Source organism: Ascaphus truei, chromosome 11 (genome assembly GCF_040206685.1).
Source record: "Ascaphus truei isolate aAscTru1 chromosome 11, aAscTru1.hap1, whole genome shotgun sequence".
NCBI classification, from domain to species: Eukaryota; Metazoa; Chordata; class Amphibia; order Anura; family Ascaphidae; genus Ascaphus; species Ascaphus truei.
This window is the reverse complement of record NC_134493.1, coordinates 29,063,462-29,083,561: the sequence shown is the minus strand read 5'-3', so window position 1 is coordinate 29,083,561 and position 20,100 is coordinate 29,063,462. Positions and strand designations below refer to the sequence as shown.

The 20,100-nt window shown below is 45.1% G+C and overlaps 1 protein-coding gene across 6 annotated transcripts in view; it reads left to right on the top strand.

The window, feature by feature from the left end:
* The window catches only part of TECPR1 (tectonin beta-propeller repeat containing 1), a 68,054-nt gene extending 51,965 nt beyond the window's left edge, over positions 1-16,089 (top strand). For 2 of the 6 annotated variants that reach the window (XM_075565462.1, XM_075565466.1), the window contains 6 exons: positions 80-254; positions 1,585-1,720; positions 3,460-3,552; positions 7,494-7,600; positions 10,855-10,974; positions 14,003-16,088. In XM_075565462.1, coding sequence (XP_075421577.1) covers positions 80-254; positions 1,585-1,720; positions 3,460-3,552; positions 7,494-7,600; positions 10,855-10,974; positions 14,003-14,206 — 835 coding nt within the window. In that variant the 3' untranslated portion in view covers positions 14,207-16,088. Of the gene's footprint in view, positions 1-79; positions 255-1,584; positions 1,721-3,459; positions 3,563-7,493; positions 7,601-10,854; positions 10,975-13,691; positions 13,945-14,002 lie in introns of those variants that run through there. The other 4 variants (XM_075565464.1, XM_075565463.1, XM_075565467.1 and 1 more) reach the window with 4 other exon arrangements.
* The last annotated feature ends 4,011 nt before the right edge of the window (positions 16,090-20,100 follow it).

Genomic DNA, 20,100 nt, shown 5'->3' with positions numbered 1-20,100 from the left:
TTAGCAAAATGCATAAAAGCAACACTGCAGTTTACTATACACTCTGCTAACAAGCATACATTCTTGCCTATCTCATTAGAAAGTGTAAAATTGTTACGAATGGACCGTGGCTGGAAGTTCCTCCTATATCCTTGTGGGACGTCTCCATTTCACCAGGCAGGGTGGATCACTGTGACACATCCATTGCTCTCTGGGCGATTAGCAGCAAGGGAGATGTCCTCTGTAGACTCGGTGTCACGAAGCAGAGTCCTGATGTGAGACGATACACTTTAACTGAACTACAGCTGGGAACACCTTGATACTGTAACTGACTCAGTGGGTTTGCATCCTGTAGCCGTCACTTGTTGTTTCAATCCTGTTTACCCAACTTTGGTTTGAGTCCCAGGGTGATCTTCTTTATTAAAACGTAGGTTAACCTTTTATGTCAGGCTGCGCTTACAGTGCCGGCGACATTGACGTTAGGCTGCGGTCGCGGGGAATAATCAAATTAAAGTGACTTCCAGCAATCGCGACCAAGCCGTCGCGCCGCTTCTACTATAAGCGCACGTGACAGTCGCAATAAATTTGTTTTGTCGCGACAGCAGCATCACCATCGCGTCGCCGTCGCGGGCACTATAAGAGCAGCCTAAGTCCTCCAAATTCCCCTGAAATCCTGAGATGGAGCAAGTCATTAAGGAGAATGATGTGCTAAGCATATAATAATGAAAAATAAAAAATAAATGGATTCCTAAGTGCCATGAGTGCCAATGTTTTGGTCCAACGGACCTTCCTCAGATCTAGGATGTAACACGATAGCTGCTTGTGACTTCACGGCTATGTAATTAGCACTCTGAATGCATCAGGTTATTCCTCCAAGGTAACCTTGTATTGTATTGTATGTCTTTATAACCTTGAAGTAATCTGACAACCCAGCCGCTTTATTTATTTTTAGCAGAATTTGAAAAGAACAATAAAATTAATTAATTAATAGTTTACTTTAATTTATTTTTAGATAGAGCTGCCTGTGAACTCAATGCTTTAAAGTAGAATTCCAGCTTAAAACAGCAACACTCTTCCCCCCAAATTGGGCATTGTTTCTATTTATTACCTTAATTGGGGGTTTGGACAGAGCTGTTTCCTGGCCCCCTGACCTCTAAGGACCCCCTGGTTTTGGAGAGAGTTCCGTTTTTGTGTCCATGTGTGTTTAATTATGACCGCCGGGTTGGCAATAGAAAGTCATTGGCTGCCCAGTAGGAAATATTCCACCCCAGATAAAGAGTGATCAGTGGACCGCTGATCAGTTCTGTGGGCCCCCGTTATTTAAATAATTAAATACTATCCCCTACAAATAAAAATGCCAGTGCAGACTGCTCATTTAATATTTTAGTATTTGAGACAATGGGATATAAAGTCACTTTCCCAAGGTCACACACAAGGCACTGCGCCTTATAAAATAGTTTCTTACTTCAGAGCCACTGCAGGTGCCTGAAATACATTTTATATTACTCATTATTATAACCATGCTGTTTATGGCTGATGCATAAAACAATGTATACGTTCACTGGCTATGACAATACCTGTCCATATCTCATCCATATCTCATAGGGTTCCTCCTGGCTCCATGTCGGCACAGACCAACCATTCATTTCAGTGTCAGTAGGAGGATGTCTTCAGGTGTGGGCCATAGCTAGGGATGGATCTGCCTTCTATCGAGGTTCAGTGTCCTCCAATCAGCCTGCTGGTAAATATTCTGGATATTTTGGGGGTTATGTGTTGTTGTAACTGTGTTAAAACTGGGCAGCAGTATTCAGTTCTTTAGCTCCTCCATAAACATAACAATCCTATTCAATAATAAACTTATTTATTTTATTTATTTATAAAATGGTTTACCAGGAAGTAATACATTGAGCGTTACCTCTCGTTTTCACGTATGTCCTGGGCACAGAGTTATAACAATACATGGTTACAGTACATTAAAGGAACAGTTATACAGTAACTTCACAGACATCTCCTGGACAGACAGAGCTGGAAAATTGGGTACAGGGGATAAAGGGCTGGTGAGTTTCAGATTGAAATAGAGAAGCTTTAACATCAGCGAACAGCGAACTTGGTGTAAGTGTCTTCGAGCCAGCTGAGACCTTAAGATACAAAACACGGGTGGGGGGGGAAATGATGCTAAGAGATGCAAAAACTGATACATCCCACTAAATGTGTGCTTCATGTAACTTCTCTTTTTGCTGCTTTTGGGAGGAACACATACAAAATTCAGCGTTTCTGCCACCTCCGAATTGTGCTAGTTTCTTTCTCCTTAAGTATAAGTCTACTCAAAGATTTTGTAGCAAATGGTTAATGAGAATAATTAAAGTGAAATAGAACAAATGACTTCAGAGGGCTGCTGCGTGAGCAGAGAGAACCTACATATAATGCACACAGGGGTGCTGTAGGTTTACACTTTGTATTGTGGAGGCCCGCGAGTTGTTTTCAGTGTCACGTGACATGTGCTGTGCATGGTGAAGCAGTGAGCAAATAGCAACTTTATATCAGAGGTGACCTTCTACCAACCTTAATAGGATGGCAAATATGTATTCAACAATGGTAAACAATCAAAGCGATATTGTACCAACACTTTGAAACTGATCATCTTGATAATCCCGCGTATATCGGCCTCACCGATCATTTCAACAAAGATTTATGTAAAAGAAGAAAATGGTAGAGGGCACATATATTAAAAATCTGTATTGTAACGTCCGACCTGTTACGGGGTGTGTGGCTATTTATATTCCATTCATATTTTTGCTAGGCCTGTTTTTGGTGGCGTTTGGCCTGTTTTTGGTGACGTTTTGCCTGTTTTTGGTGGCGTTTTGGCCTGTTTTTGGTGGCGTTATGGCCTGTTTTTGGTGGCGTTTGGCCTGTTTTTGGTGGCGTTTGGCCTGTTTTTGGTGACGTTTTGCCTGTTTTTGGTGGCGTTTTGGCCTGTTTTTGGTGGCGTTATGGCCTGTTTTTGGTGGCGTTTGGCCTGTTTTTGGTGGCGTTTGGCCTGTTTTTGGTGACGTTTGGCCTGTTTTTGGTGGCGTGCGAGCCTGTTTTTGGTGGCGTGCGAGCCTGTTTTTGGTGGCGTGCGAGCCTGTTTTTGGTGGCGTGCGAGCCTGTTTTTGGTGGCGTTTTGGCCTGTTTTTTGGTGGCGTGCGAGCCTGTTTTTTGGTGGCGTGTGAGCCTGTTTTTTGGTGGCGTGCGAGCCTGTTTTTGGTGGCGTGCGAGCCTGTTTTAAACCTTTCAGTGGTTATTACAATTGTTTTAAGCGACCGGTGCTCTGCAAAAATGACATTTTGAGGCAAGTTCTCTATAAAGATAATCATGGTTTTGTTTGTAAGCTGTAAAATAAATACTGCCGCTTTCAATATCTTAATATTTAAACAGCAAAATGTACTATGCAGTGACACTGTTGACTCTTTTCTGAATGACTTGCTTGTTTCTGTCTAGGTGATTGCTGGTATCATATTCCTTCACCTCAAAAGCAAAAGCTACAGCAGGTGTCCGTAGGACAGACATCAGTGTTTGCTGTGGATGAAAATGGTAAGTGCAGGTAGGTGTGTGTGTGTGTGTGTGTGTGTGTGTATATGTATATGTATGTATGTATGTATGTATGTATATATATATGTACAGTCATGTGAAAAAGAAAGTACACCCTCTTTGAATTCCAGGGTTTTACATATCAGGACATAATAACAATCATCTGTTACTTAGTAGATCTTAAAATTAGGTAAATACAACCTCAGATGAACAACAACACATGACATATTACACAGTGTCATGATTTATTTAACAAAAATGAAGCCATGTGTGAAAAACTAAGTATACCTTTATGATTCAATTGCTTGTAGAACCACCTTTAGCAGCAATAACTTGAAGTAATCGTTTTCTGTATGACTTTATCAGTCTCTCACATCGCTGTGGAGGAATTTTTACCCACTCTTCTTTACAACGTTGCTTCAGTTCATTGAGGTTTGTGGACATTTGTTTATGCACAGCTCTCTTAAGGTCCAGCCACAGCATTTCAATCGGGTTGAGGTCTGGACTTTGACTGGGCCATTGCAACACATTGATTCTTTTCTTTTTCAGCCATTCTGTTGTAGATTTGCTGGTGTGCTTGGGATCATTGTCCTGTTGCATAACCCAATTTAGGCCAAGCTTTAGCTGTCGGATAGATGGCCTCACATTTGACTCTAGAATACTTTGGTATACAGAGGAGTTCATGGTCGACTCAATGACTGCAAGGTTCCCAGGTCCTGTGGCTGCAAAACAAGCCCAAATCATCACCCCTCCACCACCGTGCTTGACAGTGCTGATACACTGTGTTTTGTTTTCGCCAAACATCTCCACTTTGGTCTCGTCTGTCCAAAGGACATTGTTCCAGAAGTCTTGTGATTCGTTCAGATGTAACTTTGCAAACCTAAGCCGTGCTGCCATGTTCTTTTTAGAGAGAAGAGGGTTTCTCCTGGCAACCCTTCCAAACAAACCATACTTGTTCAGTCTTTTTATAATTGTTCTGTCATGAACTTTAACATTTATCATGCTAACTGAGGCCTGTAGAGTCTGACATGTAACTCTTGTTTTTTTTTGCAATTTCTCTGAGCATTGCACGGTCTGACCTTGGGGTGAATTTGCTGGGACGTCCAGTCCTGGGAAGATTGGCAACTGTCTTGAATCTTTTCCACTTTTGAATAATCTTTCTCACTGTAGAATGATGGACTTTAAATTGTTTGGAAATGGCCTTGTAATCCTTCCCAGATTGATGGGCAGCAACAATTGCTTCTCTAAGATCATTGCTGATGTCTTTCCTCCTTGGCATTGTGTTAACACACACCTGAATGCTCCAGACCAGCAAACTGCTAAAACTTTGGCTTTTATAGAGGTGGTCACACTTGCTGATGATCAATTCATCAAGGGCATTTGATTAGCAGCACCTGTCTGCTATTTAGCATCTTAATTCCTATGGAAGCAGTATGGGCGTGCTTAGTTTTTCACACATAGCTTCTCCATTTTGGCTTAATTTTTGTCAAATATATCATGACACGGTGTAATATGTCGTGTTGTTGTTCGTCTGAAGTTGTATTTATCTAATTTTTAAACCTGCTAAGGAACAGATGATTGTTATTATATCCTGATATGTAAAACCATGGAATTCAGAGGGTGTACTTTCTTTTTCACATGACATATATATATATATAAATATAAATATATATATATATTTATTTATATACTAGCTGATATACCCGGCGTTGCCCGGAGGCCGTGAGGGGGGGCGTGAAAGGCAGTGGGGGGCGTGAAAGGCAGGGGGGGCGTGAAAGGCAGGGGGGGGCGTGAAAGGCAGGGGGGGGGGCGTGAAAGGCAGGGGGGGGGCGTGAAAGGCGGGGGGGGCGTGAAAGGCGGGGGGGCGTGAAAGGCGGGGGGGGCGTGAAAGGCGGGGGGGGGCGTGAAAGGCGGGGGGCGTGAAAGGCGGGGGGGGGGCGTGAAAGGCGGGGGGGGGGGCGTGAAAGGCGGGGGGGGGGGCGTAAAAGGCGGGGGGGGGCGTGAAAGGCGGGGGGGGCATGAAAGGCGGGGGGGCAAGACACACACACAGTGTGATACACACACACACACACAGTGTCACACACACACACACACACACAGTGTCACACACACACACAGTGTCACACACACACACACACTGTCACACAGACACACAGTGAGACACACACACACACGTCACCTAGAGCGACACACACGCGACACCTACCTGTAGTTCAGGCCGCCGCCATCTTGTCACTCGGCGCCGCGAGGGAACTACTTCCGGCCGCCGCCATCTTCTCAGTCGGCGCCGCCGCCATCTTAGGCGCATCGCGAGGGAGGAAGGGGGTCCGCTGCCTGTTCCCCCGCCGGGGATGGAGATGAGGCGCCGCGAGGTCCGCTGCCTGTTCCCCCGCCGGGGATGGAGATGAGGGGAGCGGGAGCGCCGGGAGAGGTGAGCGGAGGGGGTGTAATGTGCGCGCGTGTGCACAGGGACATCTCACTCGGCGCCGCCGCCATCTTAGGCGCATCGCGAGGGAGGAAGGGGGTCCGCTGCGCGGGGATGGAGATGAGGCGCCGCGAGGTCCGCTGTCTGTTCCCCCGCCGGGGATGGAGATGAGGGGAGCGGGAGCGCCGGGAGAGGTGAGCGGAGGGGGTGTGTGTGTGTACACAGGGGTGAGAGTGTGTGTGTGTGGACACAGGCCTGACAGTGTGTGTGTGTACACAGGGCTGAGAGTGTGTGTGTGTGTGTGTGTACAGGTTGTTGTTTCACAGGGGTGACTGTGAATGTGTGTGTACACAGGGGTGACTGTGTGTGTGTGTGTACAGGGTTGAGTGTGAGTGTGTGTACAGTGTTGAGTGTGACACTGAGTGTGTGAGTGTGAGGGGGTGACTGTGTACCAAGGAGTCCTCAGAGGTTCTGGCCGTGTGGTGTGACTGCAAGTGTGTGAGAGTGAAGGAGGTGATGTCACAGTGGGGCGTACCTCTTGGCCAATGAGTCACGGACCAATCAGATTCACCGCAGATAGCACTAACCTCACTAACCATTCGATTTTATATATTATAAGATATTATATATATATATATATATATATATATATATATATATATATATATATATATATATATATATATATATATATATATATATATATATATATATATAATAAACTAGTGCTGGGGCACTCAGCGTGATTAATAATGTTTGAAAATATCACTTCGGTGATCTGGGTGCACGTAGGGTTAACCACGTAACCGACCAGGAACACACACACACATAGCGAGAGACACAGACACGTGTGTGTGTGTGTGTGTGTGTGTGTGTGTGTGTGTGTGTGTGTGTGTGTATACACACACACACACACACACACACAAATATGCAGCTGGCGAAGGGATTAGCCATACAAATGTGAAAAACAGAAAGTGAATCCCTGCGCTTCTCCCTTTGGGACAGCAATAAATGGGGAATATATATATGGTGTAAATATCTATAAGATAAAGGAGACTTTAGGTTTACATGCTCTAATCAAAAATATTACTTGTGAGCACATTCACATGTCTTAGACAGGTCTGCAACCCTGCTTTTCACCATCATCACCTAGCATGCAGTGCTTCCGCTGCAGAAAGGAATTCTGGGAAATGACATGCAAATGAGCACACAGTGACACCTTTTGTCTCAAGTCCACATTACATGAAAACCCTTAAGCCAATGCATGCTGGTTTAAATACAGCTTTTAAACATAGGCTGGGATGAGATGTAAAGCCAGTAAACCCACTCGCAGACAGAATGTTTCGACCTTGTGGGTCTCTTCAGTGTGAGGTTGGTTGTACTGACTTTGCAATTTGAGACATAAGAAGGTCTTCACCACACATTATTTAAGTTATGGTGGGTGAAAAGGTGACTAAAAACCCTCCACCGTAGAATATATATACACATTTTGATCACTATATTTAATTACTCATTTTAGGTAATTTATGGTTTCGCCAAGGCGTTACTCCAAGCTACCCCCAGGGTTCAACGTGGGAGCATGTGTCAAATAATGTCCGTAAAGTGTCTGTCGGGCCCCTTGACCAGGTATGTTCAGTTTGAATGTATTGTTGGGTCTTATTGCTTCTAAAATTTGCCATAATATTCCACCTGGACCTCAATGAAATGGGCTTGTAAATTGTGTACCAGGAGAATATTGGGCAGTGTTTATTAGCCATGCTATCTTGCTCCTTTAATGCCTAGCTTTAGAATGTTCTGTACGGACCTAAAGTTGACTGATATATGGAGTATTAAATGGTTTTGAGAATTATCTCTCTGGTGTCTCAACGATATACTTTGGAGAAACAGTAATTCCTTCACACGTCTCTGCTAGAGTGTCTGCTCCTTCACACGTCTCTGCTAGAGTGTCTGCTCCTTCACACGTCTCTGCTTGAGTGTCTGCTCCTTCACACGTCTCTGCTTGAGTGTCTGCTCCTTCACACGTCTCTGCTTGAGTGTCTGCTCCTTCACACGTCTCTGCTAGAGTGTCTGCTCCTTCACACGTCTCTGCTTGAGTGTCTGCTCCTTCACACGTCTCTGCTAGAGTGTCTGCTCTTTCACACGTCTCTGCTTGAGTGTCTGCTCCTTCACACGTCTCTGCTTGAGTGTCTGCTCCTTCACATGTCTCTGCTAGAGTGTCTGCTCCTTCACACGTCTCTGCTTGAGTGTCTGCTCCTTCACACGGCTCTGCTAGAGTGTCTGCTCATCCACACGGCTCTGCTAGAGTGTCTGCTCCTTCACACGTCTTTGCTCATTCACGCGTCTCTGCTAGAGTGCCTGCTCCTTCACACGTCTCTGCTTGAGTGTCTGCTCCTTCACACGGCTCTGCTAGAGTGTCTGCTCCTTCACACGTCTTTGCTCATTCACGCGTCTCTGCTATAGTGTCTGCTCCTTCACACGTCTCTGCTAGAGTGTCTGCTCCTTCACACGTCTCTGCTAGAGTGTCTGCTCTTTCACACGTCTCTGCTAGAGTGTCTGCTCCTTCACACGTCTTTGCTCATTCACGCGTCTCTGCTATAGTGTCTGCTCCTTCACACGTCTCTGCTAGAGTGTCTGCTCCTTCACACGTCTCTGCTAGAGTGTCTGCTCTTACACACGTCTCTGCTAGAGTGTCTGCTCTTTCACACGTCTCTGCTAGAGTGTCTGCTTCTTCACATGTCTCTGCTTGAGTGTCTGCTCCTTCACACGGCTCTGCTAGAGTGTCTGCTCCTTCACACGTCTTTGCTCATTCACGCGTCTCTGCTATAGTGTCTGCTCCTTCACACGTCTCTGCTAGAGTGTCTGCTCCTTCACACGTCTCTGCTAGAGTGTCTGCTCCTTCACACGTCTCTGCTACAGTGTCTGCTCCTTCACGCGTCTCTGCTAGTGTCTGCTCCTTCACGCGTCTCTGCTAGTGTCTGCTCCTTCACACGTCTCTGCTAGAGTGTCTGCTCCTTCACACGTCTCTGCTAGAGTGTCTGCTCCTTCACACGTCTCTGCTAGAGTGTCTGCTCCTTCACGCGTCTCTGCTAGAGCGTCTGCTCCTTCACACGTCTCTGCTCCTTCACACGTCTTTGCTAGAGCGTCTGCTCCTTCCCATGTCTCTGCTCCTTCACACGTCTCTGCTAGAGCATCTGCTCCTTCACACGTCTCTGCTCCTTCACACGTCTCTGCTAGAGCGTCTGCTCCTTCACACGTCTCTGCTAGAGCGTCTGCTCCTTCACACGTCTGCTAGTGTGTGTGCTCCTTCACACGTCTCTGCTAAAGTGTCTGCTCCTTCACACGTCTCTGCTCCTTCACACGTCTCTGCTAGAGTGTCTGCTCCTTCACACGTCTCTGCTAGAGTGTCTGCTCCTTCACACGTCTCTGCTCCTTCACACGTCTCTGCTAGAGCGTCTGCTCCTTCACACGTCTCTGCTAGAGCGTCTGCTCCTTCACACGTCCCTGCTAGAGCGTCTGCTCCTTCACACGTCTCTGCTCCTTCACACGTCTCTGCTAGAGCGTCTGCTCCTTCACACGTCTCTGCTCCTTCACACGTCTCTGCTAGAGCGTCTGCTCCTTCACACGTCTCTGCTCCTTCACACGTCTCTGCTAGAGCGTCTGCTCCTTCACACGTCCCTGCTAGAGCATCTGCACCTTCACACGTCTCTGCTAGAGCGTCTGCTCCTTCACACGTCTCTGCTAGAGCGTCTGCTCCTTCACACGTCTGCTAGTGTGTGTGCTCCTTCACACGTCTCTGCTAAAGTGTCTGCTCCTTCACACGTCTCTGCTAGAGTGTCTGCTCCTTCACACGTCTCTGCTCCTTCACACGTCTCTGCTAGAGCATCTGCTCCTTCACACGTCTCTGCTCCTTCACACGTCTCTGCTAGAGTGTCTGCTCCTTCACACGTCTCTGCTAGAGTGTCTGCTCCTTCACGTGTCTGCTAGAGTGTCTGCTCCTTCACACGTCTCTGCTAGAGTGTCTGCTCCATCACGTGTCTGCTAGAGTGTCTGCTCCTTCACGCGTCTCTGCTAGAGTGTCTGCTCCTTCACACGTCTCTGCTAAAGTGTCTGCTCCTTCACACGTCTCTGCTAGAGTGTCTGCTCCTTCACACGTCTCTGCTAGAGTGTCTGCTCCTTCACACGTCTCTGCTACAGTGTCTGCTCCTTCACACGTCTCTGCTAGAGTGTCTGCTCCTTCACACGTCTCTGCTAGAGTGTCTGCTCCTTCACGTGTCTGCTAGAGTGTCTGCTCCTTCACACGTCTCTGCTAGAGTGTCTGCTCCATCACGTGTCTGCTAGAGTGTCTGCTCCTACACGCGTCTCTGCTAGTGTCTGCTCCTTCACGCGTCTCTGCTAGAGTGTCTGCTCCTTCACGCGTCTCTGCTAGAGTGTCTGCTCCTTCACGCGTCTCTGCTAGAGTGTCTGCTCCTTCACACGTCTCTGCTAAAGTGTCTGCTCCTTCACACGTCTCTGCTAAAGTGTCTGCTCCTTCACACGTCTCTGCTAGAGTGTCTGCTCCTTCACACGTCTCTGCTACAGTGTCTGCTCCTTCACACGTCTCTGCTAGAGTGTCTGCTCCTTCACACGTCTCTGCTAGAGTGTCTGCTCCTTCACACGTCTCTGCTAGAGTGTCTGCTCCTTCACGTGTCTGCTAGAGTGTCTGCTCCTTCACACGTCTCTGCTAGAGTGTCTGCTCCATCACGTGTCTGCTAGAGTGTCTGCTCCTTCACGCGTCTCTGCTAGAGTGTCTGCTCCTTCACAAACCTGTCAATACTATTGAGAGTTAGTGGAGAGAATGTCCTTCCCATGGCATTATAATCCATTTTCTTCTGTCACTTTAGGTTTGGGTGATCGCAGACAAAGTTCAAGGTAGTCACAGCTTAAGCTGCGGAACCATCTGCCGTCGTTTAGGGGTGCAGCCAATGGAACTGAAGGGACTTTCATGGGACTATGGAATAGGGGTGAGTGTGGGCAAGTATTTGTTGCTGATTCACACATGAGACCAGTGCAGAGGTTTTCACTTGAGCGTTAGAAAATAAAACAAATGAAAGAGAGTTTAGCCACAAAATGTTGTTTGTGCCGAATAAATAGCCCCCTTATTTTAGGGACCATGCTTTAAATGTTGATGAACATCTTCTTTTGATCTTAAAGCAGCTGTCCCCTCTATCTGTTCCCCGTATGGGAATCTGGGGGGTGCCCACAGCTGAGCTATGCTAATTTCAGTTCCGGGACACCCCAATTCCCAAGACACTTACTGGTGGAGATTTATTTATCAAATAGAAAGAAAAAACAAGTGATAGACAGCACTCAAAAAATAAGATAATCTCATGCAGGTTGCAGGGTGCAAATAAAGGAACATAAAGAAGGACCCAATTCCTCCTAAATAATTACAAAACAGTAATAATAGTTCCAGCACTCACTGACTAGTAGAATGAATCTCAAGAGTAGGTAATTGCCAAATCAAAAAAAGATATTTAATGTCAACACAAGTCAAATCCACGGAGCGATGTGACCAACACAAAAGCGTCTACAATACATACTGCAAAAAAAACATAGTATGCAAAAAACAGAATATCACACAATGGGAGGTGGGGGTGGGGTGGAGGGAGAAACGGGGGGGGGGGGGGCAAAAAATGGGGATAAGCAGGGGGGCAATGTTTCGGGGACAAACCCCTTCCTCAGGCCCGTTCCCTCAGGTCCCCAAAAGGGGACACAGAGGTACTTCCCTTCCCCAAAGCCCCAACACAATGAAACAGCAACCCTAGCAGATTAAGCACACAAAGCACCTCTAAGTAATCAATCTAAGAGTATGACAAAGGAAAATAGAGAGAATATAACTAGTGTGAAATCAGACCACAGGGTATAAGACGTCTAGCATAATCACAAGCACTTCTCCTCTCCTGCTGCAAGGGGGACTGCTGACTGGGACTGAATGAGACAGTATATAAAGGGTAGGGGTGACATCATCATTGATGCGCACGCATAATGGAAAACAGCAGTCCACATCACAGATGCTGCTATTACAACAGCAGCATCTGTGATGTGGACTGCCGTTTTCCATTATGCGCATGTGCGCGCGCACCCGTGCGCGTCTGCGCGCTGCCATGGACATCTGATGTGCTTACACAGAAGGACTCCCTCATTAGCCGAAGTGCTCAGGCGCCAGCCTTGGACGGCCATTCCCAGCAGGAGTGAAGCCGGAGGACATTCCAGCCTATCAGATACATGTTCTGTGCTTAGCATATGACGTTAAGGGGCTCAGCTGCTCCTGATTTTGGTTGATTACCCACACAGCTGCTGCTATTGGACTAATTACACCACCAATGATGATGTCACCCCTACCCTTTATATACTGTCTCATTCAGTCCCAGTCAGCAGTCACCCTTGCAGCCGGAGAGGAGAAGTGCTTGTGACTATGCTAGATGTCTTATACCCTGTGGTCTGATTTCACACTAGTTATATTCTCTCTACTTTTCCTTTGTCATACTCTTAGATTGATTACTTAGAGGTGCTTTGTGTGCTTAATCTGCTAGGGTTGCTGTTTCATTGTGTTGGGGCTTTGGGGAAGGGAAGTACCTCTGTGTCCCCTTTTGGGGTCCTGTGGGAACGGGCCTGAGGAAGGGGTTTGTCCCCGAAACGTTGCCCCCCCCCCCCTGCTTATCCCCATTTTTTGCCCCACCCCCCCTTGTTTCTCCCTCCACCCCACCCCCACCTCCCATTGTGTGATATTCTGATTTTTGCATACTATGTTTTTTTGCAGTATGTATTTTAGATGCTTTTGTGTTGGTCACATCGCTCCGTGGATTTGACTTGTGTTGACATTAAATATCTTTTTTTGATTTGGCAATTACCTACTCTTGAGATTCATTCTACTAGTCAGTGAGCGCTGGAACTATTATTACTGTTTTGTATTTATTTATCAAATGTTTTACAGGGAAGTAATACATTGAGAGTTACCTCTCGTTTTCAAGTATGTCCTGGGCACAGAGTTATGATGACAAATACATGGTTACAAATACGTAGTTACATTAAGTAAGCAGGGTTGTACATTATATACAAGACATTGCATGCAAAGTAAGAGATAGTATATGTTATAGGCGTATGTAACAGTTACAGACCAAATTAAAATGTGAGACCGCTTTAGTTCTGAAAGAATTTAGCCTGGTGGTGGCTGTGAGAGTCTCCAGTAGATTGACTGGGTGCACGGTAAGAGAAGGAGGAGCGGCCGGATACTTTGTTGAGCCTTGGGCCTGTGTGGATTTAAATCACCACGATGATGACAAAGCCGTCACTTTTAGAGTACTTATATGTAGTGTTTACTTCAACTACAAGAATCCCCCCTACCCAGCCAGGAAATAAAGCACACCAGGAAAACGTTTTACCCAACACGTACATTTGAATTTTCTTTCCATTCAAAAGTTTAAGTCAAGGGCATAGTTATCATGCTAGTAAGGGGAGCCCGGGAATTCCCCAGACTCAGGCCCATCCACAGTGATGAATCCTCTGTGTTTACTAATCAGAGACACTTCCTCCTGGTTACTGCCCTAGCAGATTAGCAAAAACATTGTATTTTTTATATAAAGAGAGAGAGAAAAATAGGGCTCAACATAACACGAGCCAGTGACCTCCTATTGGCCCACATGACATGAGATTTACACCACCATTTTGTTTCCGCTAGAGGGGACTGAAACCCTTGTTACCTTCACATTTGGATGATCATGAGGGTGGAAGATGTTTCTGAGATATCTAACAATGAAGAGCATGAATATATAAAAGATGCTATTCTTTGAACTGAGAGCATTATACATTCCTGCAGTAGTCGGGCATTTGCTTTTGACTCTTAATTGCAACTTAATAAAGCTCTTGGTGTGTGTATTTTTGAATGTTTGTAGTTGAGTCCTTACATGGTATGTGTGAGAGAAGGGCCAGAAGCACAGCAAAAGCGTAAAGGGCACCGCCTCATGGTGTCATTATTTGGCTCTGTTTTAGGGAGGGTGGGAGCATGTCACCATAAGAGGAAACTCGACAGAAGCCTCTAAGAATTTGGATGCACCAGGACAGAACTCGCTTGACTCAACACTAACCCTGGATCCAGATGAAGAAGACAAGGCAAGGAATAGGTCCTCACCTAAAGCAAGCTGCTTAATCCATGGAGATCAAGAAGGTCAAGACGAAAATGCAGCTGGTTGTTAGACTGGTAGTGGTAGTCAAAGTTAGTTTATTGTGGCGAAAAGTGAAGCAAAGGCTGTTGAATTCAAATTCTTTATATAGCATTGCATATAAAATCAGTATATGTGTATTTTGGGCTGGAAATGATGTAGACTGTGAAATCAGACGTTTTTAATCTGGGCATTTTTCTCCTAATGAGTTGGGCAGTAACACAGATGTTTAAATAGTATTTTTGTTATGTTAACATTTTAATTTCAAAATATTGTAACGTTCTTCAGTGAAATAGATTGGCTGATTTTACACACCGTCCCATAAGTAACTGAGCGGATTTGTTTTACAGAATACCTGGTTCTTAACTTTCTTGTAAAATGTGCCGGATATAAATATGACTACTTCAGTATTGGGGGGGATACCTTTTTTATGTGGACTAACAATTGATATTTTATGACAAGCTTTGGAGACTTCCTTCTTCCTCAGGCCAAACGATATTAATTCACTAAAGATTCCATGAGTTAGTATCGCGTGACCTGAGGAAGAGCGAAGTCTCGAAAGCTTGTCATAAAATATCAATAATCCAAATAAAAAAGGTATCCCTCAATACTGAAGAACTTTTTTGTTTTTCACTATCACAACTGGACTAACACGGCTATTTCTATTTAATTCAGGGTATGAACGGGTGTCTTCCAAGTCATTGACATTTCATGGAAAGTTTTGTTTGCAGTCAAATAAAAAAAGGGAGGTTACATTCCCATCTCTCACGCAGGCTCCCAAACCCTGTTCGTGTCTCTCAAATATGATATAGAGTTTAAAGCCCAGAAGTAAAGAAAGCCGTTGTAGAATACAAGATGCTTTCCCTGGCGCAGGTTGGTGTGGAAATGGGGCATCTTGATGTAACTATTTCAGATGTTTGAAAAATGACTATCTCTGGCTCAGTGTCTCACACATGCAATGCTTCTTACTCCTACTTCCTGTGTGTGTAATTATATCATCATGTACACAGCATTCAATCAGCTGAGCATCGAGGTGAAGACAGAATAGATGTTGATGCAAATGTTCTATAAAATCAGCATGCTAATATGCTATGCATTCCTTAAATGGTTCTTTGGTGTAAGATAACCAGGTATTTTAATATATGTACAATTAGGATGTTTAATGAGTAGAAATAATAGTAACTGGAATTCTGTATAAGTCTCTAAAAAGACTATCGCTACTTTAAGGACATTTCTTTTTGACAGGCACTTAATGCACTTTATGCAGATGGGCACAAATTAGCCATAATGTGAATTCAAGGCTCGGACACCTATATTGTGTGTGATGGTTTATTACATGAGCTTCGGATAAATTACCTGTAATTGGACAATGATAAAATAGTTTGTTCTGCTCTCCTGGAGCCTGCCTTGTAAACCAGACTAATCCTGGGAAGAAAGGCAGCGGCCCGCCAGTGGCCTCGGCAACACAAATGTTTTAGTAATGCAAAAGTATAAGGATCAGCGGGTCCTAACCCTCATCCTCACAAACATCCACACTTGGACTGAAACGGTGGTCCTTGTACTTTTGTATTGCTAAAACATTTGTGGCCAAGACCACAGGCGTGCCGTATTCTTTCTTTCCCAGGATCTGCTATACCCCAACTCGCTGGGGCTTTCTGAGACCCCGTGGCAGCTGTTGACAGTAACGGAGTGCACCTACCTTCTCCTTAACATGTAAAGCAGACCGTCAGAAACATGCGGCAAAGAAAGGCCACGCTGGAGCTCACAACATGAACGCATCTGAAGGATGATTTGCCCCTTTGGGCAAAAGAATACAGTCCTTTTCTGTGAGATGCAGAATAGTAAGGGGGTGCACGTGGCAGGAGGGGGGGGGCTGATACAGACCTTTTCTGTGAGATGCAGAATAGTAAGGGGGTGCACGTGGCAGGAGGGGGGGGCGGCTGATACAGACCTTTTCTGTGAGATGCAGAATAGTAAGGGGGTGCACGTGGCAGGAGGGGGGGGCGGCTGATACAGACCTTTTCTGTGAGATGCAGAATAGTAAGGGGGTGCACGTGGCAGGAGGGGGGGGCGGCTGATACAGACCTTTTCTGTGAGATGCAGAATAGTAAGGGGCTTCCCGTGGCGGGAGAGGGGGCTGATACAGTCCTTTTCTATGAGATACAGAATAGTAAGGGGGAGCACGTGGCAGGAGGGGGGCTGATACAGACCTTTTCTATGAGATACAGAATAGTAAGGGGGAGCACGTGGCAGGAGGGGGGGCTGATACAGACCTTTTCTATGAGATACAGAATAGTAAGGTGGGAGCACGTGGCGGGAGGGGGGGCTGATACAGACCTTTTCTATGAGATACAGAATAGTAAGGTGGGAGCACGTGGCGGGAGGGGGGCTGATATGTTTGAAATTCAAATTTTGTAAACATCAAAGTTCATTCAGAGTTTCAAGTTGAATTTAAGAACAAACTTTCTAATCGATGCGAAATTCGGGGTGTGATCCTAAAGCCGCTCAGTCTCTGATCCATGTTCTGGGGGTGAGGAGCGTCCAGCTTTTGTTTTATTTTAAAGAAGGCAAACGTTTTTGGCGAGTTTGCGATTTAAAAAAAAAAAAACTTGCAACCCCAAAACTTGAAAAACGAAATCCAAACACGCGTGCAAGTGCTCAGGCCGCCCACATAGCCATCCACGTCCTGTGAGAGACACGCATTTCTGCGCATTGGTGTCCTCCGTTTTAAATTAGTGTGTGTGTGTGTGTGTGTGTGTGTGTGTGTGTGTGTGTGTGTGTATATATGTATGTATGTATGTATATATATATATATATATATCAGTATGCAAATAACTTATGCAATATAAGGTGTAGTAAGGTGTTACCTCTTTCATTCAGTGATTTCTGTTGTATTCATTGATCATGAGATACAGAAGGTGCCTTTCACATGTGGAATAATAACTAGAGTTTTATTTATTACACATAGGACAGTTTGACCAGTGCCGGATTAAAGGGGCTGGCTGGCCGGGCACTTGCCCAGGGCACCAACCGAAAAGGGGCGCCGTGCGCTCCAATCCCGGCATTTGGACATTTAAAGATGGTGACTCGGAACGACGGCAGCAACAGCAAGGGATATTGACATTGACGAGGGTGCTCGGACACGCGAGACATTGATGGAGCGGTACAGGGCGTGCAGGACCTGTCCCGCGCAGCCGTTCCATGAATGTCACTATCCCTTGCTGCTGACGCCACCGCTCTGAGTCGCCATCTTTAAATGTCCCTCGACATCGACGAGGCTGCGCAGGACTCAGACATTTAAAGATGGCGCGGGGTCGAAGCGCGCAAAAAGTTAAGAATGTTGCATTTGCCTTTTTGCCGCCTCATCTTTCCGCGTACTGACACGTTTCCATGACAATGATGATGTGGCGTCACTTTGTCATGGCAACGAGTCGCGACATGACGCTGCAGGAGGAGGGGCAGCACATTTTTAGCCTGTCCAGGCCGCGCTATTCTCTCAGTCCGGCACTGGTTATGACCATAGGACATGTAGACTTTTATTGAAGCTTCATAATACACATTAGACAAAGAAAAGTAAGGTCAATTTAAAGAGAAATGTAAAAGATCTGCCCAAAGAAGGGACCTCTGTGATCCTGACAATCTTGTACGCTTTTTAAGCACGAGTTGTCTACTGTATTGAAGGCATCACATCCACCTTACATTTCTGCGTCAATTTGCCAGGACGACACCGCGCCATCCTCTGTGTCAATACTCACGTGATGTTACTTTTTCCTAGTGCAGAGGCTGAATACGTAACACTAAGGCCTTGTTCAGGGTGCCAGAGGCAGGAGTTGGAGGGCGGGCGTTCGCGAGGGCGAGCGGCAGTCTGCTGGGCGATGTGTGTTCATCCCCAGCAGACTTTTTCAGGAGTTGGGGAGGGGGCGGGGCTACAGACCTGAGGTTAGGGATCCAAGTTGCAGTCTTGAAATCATTCTCAAGAATGATTTCATTGGCTGCCGAGGTCCCAGTGACGCTGCTGCAGCTTCAAAAAACGACTTGGGTTGTTTAGTGAAACTGTAGCCAGCGTCAACTCCGTACTTCGGAGACAGGGCAGCTGCTACCCTGACAACCAGTATTCAATTTGAATACATTGTGTCCCACGGCAGCTCGCACGTAAGCACGCCCTCCCTCCGAAGCCAGCACCCTGAACGAGGCCTTAACGGTGGAACTCTTTGTAAGGCATCAATCATACAATACACTGATTTAAAAGTCACAAAGAGATTTCTCTGCATTCAGTAATCACAGAGCTCCATAGATCTATATAACATTACATGGTCATTGTTTATTTGAGACTCAATTTAGGGGAGAAATATACTGTATTCTTCCCAAATGTTTAATTGTTATTTAGATGTAATGCTCATATGTTTTTAGTGTAGCTTTTGGGTTATGATGTTCATAGGCCGTGTGTCTTAACATAATGGATAGTAAGGGTCACATATGGTTGGAATGTAAATTCACTTTTGAGGATTGCATACAACAGAATGAAGATGGCCCACTGCAGAATTCTTATTTCATGTTAAACAAACACTTGCAGTGACATTAACGTGTTAATGTTAAAATAGTTCATTCACTCCCATTTGAACCTATACAAATATTTGTCTACTCCAGTGCTTTTCAACCTGGAAGTCTCCAGTGGATCTACAAACTATTTCTATAATGGGAGATATTTTAACATCATTTAAGGTTGCTGTGTTTTATAACTTTTCACAACAATGTAATGAAATGATGTAGTCAGTTATAAAATGTAACATTACAGTGCAGAATAATCTTTATACAGTATCATATGAGGAGATGTAATGACAAAGCCGCGACTTTAGGAAGCCTATTTCTCAGTAGGTGCTCTGGAGTTCTGCAAGGGAGCACATTTCTAAGGGTTCTGTGTCGGAAAAGCACTGATTTACTCATTGTAGTACTTTCATTAATAGCATTAAGCACTAAAAAGAACTGAAGCTGCTCTAAGAAACATTAACGTGTGTGTGTCTGTGTCTGTGTCCCTCCAGAATAGCTTTGGGGATGATTTTGTGAAAGCTTCCCCCCATGCTATACCTCCTTTTCCAGCAGAGACCTGCAATGCGTTTCTTCTAGCCGCGGAGGAGTTAAAACATTATTTATTAATAGAGATGGGGAATGTCCTGATTTCACGTTATCCTTTCCTTACATTCTCAAACAGTACATTGATATTGGATCTGGCTGCTCCCTGGTATTTTAGGACAATTGGTGTGTCCATGTTTTCTGAGTGTCCTATCTACAGTACAATTACTCCACTGTTTTGATACTGTATTGTATTTTTTTCCTTGTTGAACTTTTTAATTAGATTATTCACTTTAACATTACCCTATCATCCCCTTTTCTTTAGCACTTTGAAAAAAACCTTTGCTCTTTTTAAATGGAAGGTGATGGAAAAAGAAAGTTATTTCCCCAAATGGGTCTTAAGGGGTCTCTCATGCCAGCGGGTTTCTTGTGTTATACAGTGGGACCCCTAGTAAATATTAGCCAGTGTTTGTGTTGAAAACAACCAGCTGAAATAGTTTTACTGTAAGAATAATCTCCTATTTTAACGTAATTGTCAAACAGGTTTTCTGTTACTTGGCAAGATTTATACAATCAATATTGTTCGATGTAAATCTTTTTGAAATAAAATGTAACGCTGTGTGAAATCGAACAAATCCGACTTCCCTTCCCTGAATGTCACCTCTGCATGCAACGTCAGAAACATTATATTCTGTTAGCCTTTTTGTGAGCATGATTAAAACGGGATACGTTTTCCATTTGCAGCTGTATGTTTACATTTTATTAAAGGAGTTGTGTGCACAGTAAAATGTAATTAAATGCTATTTATGTATTGCTAAAATAAAAACATGCTTCATACTTAAAGCTGTAGTCCAAGCT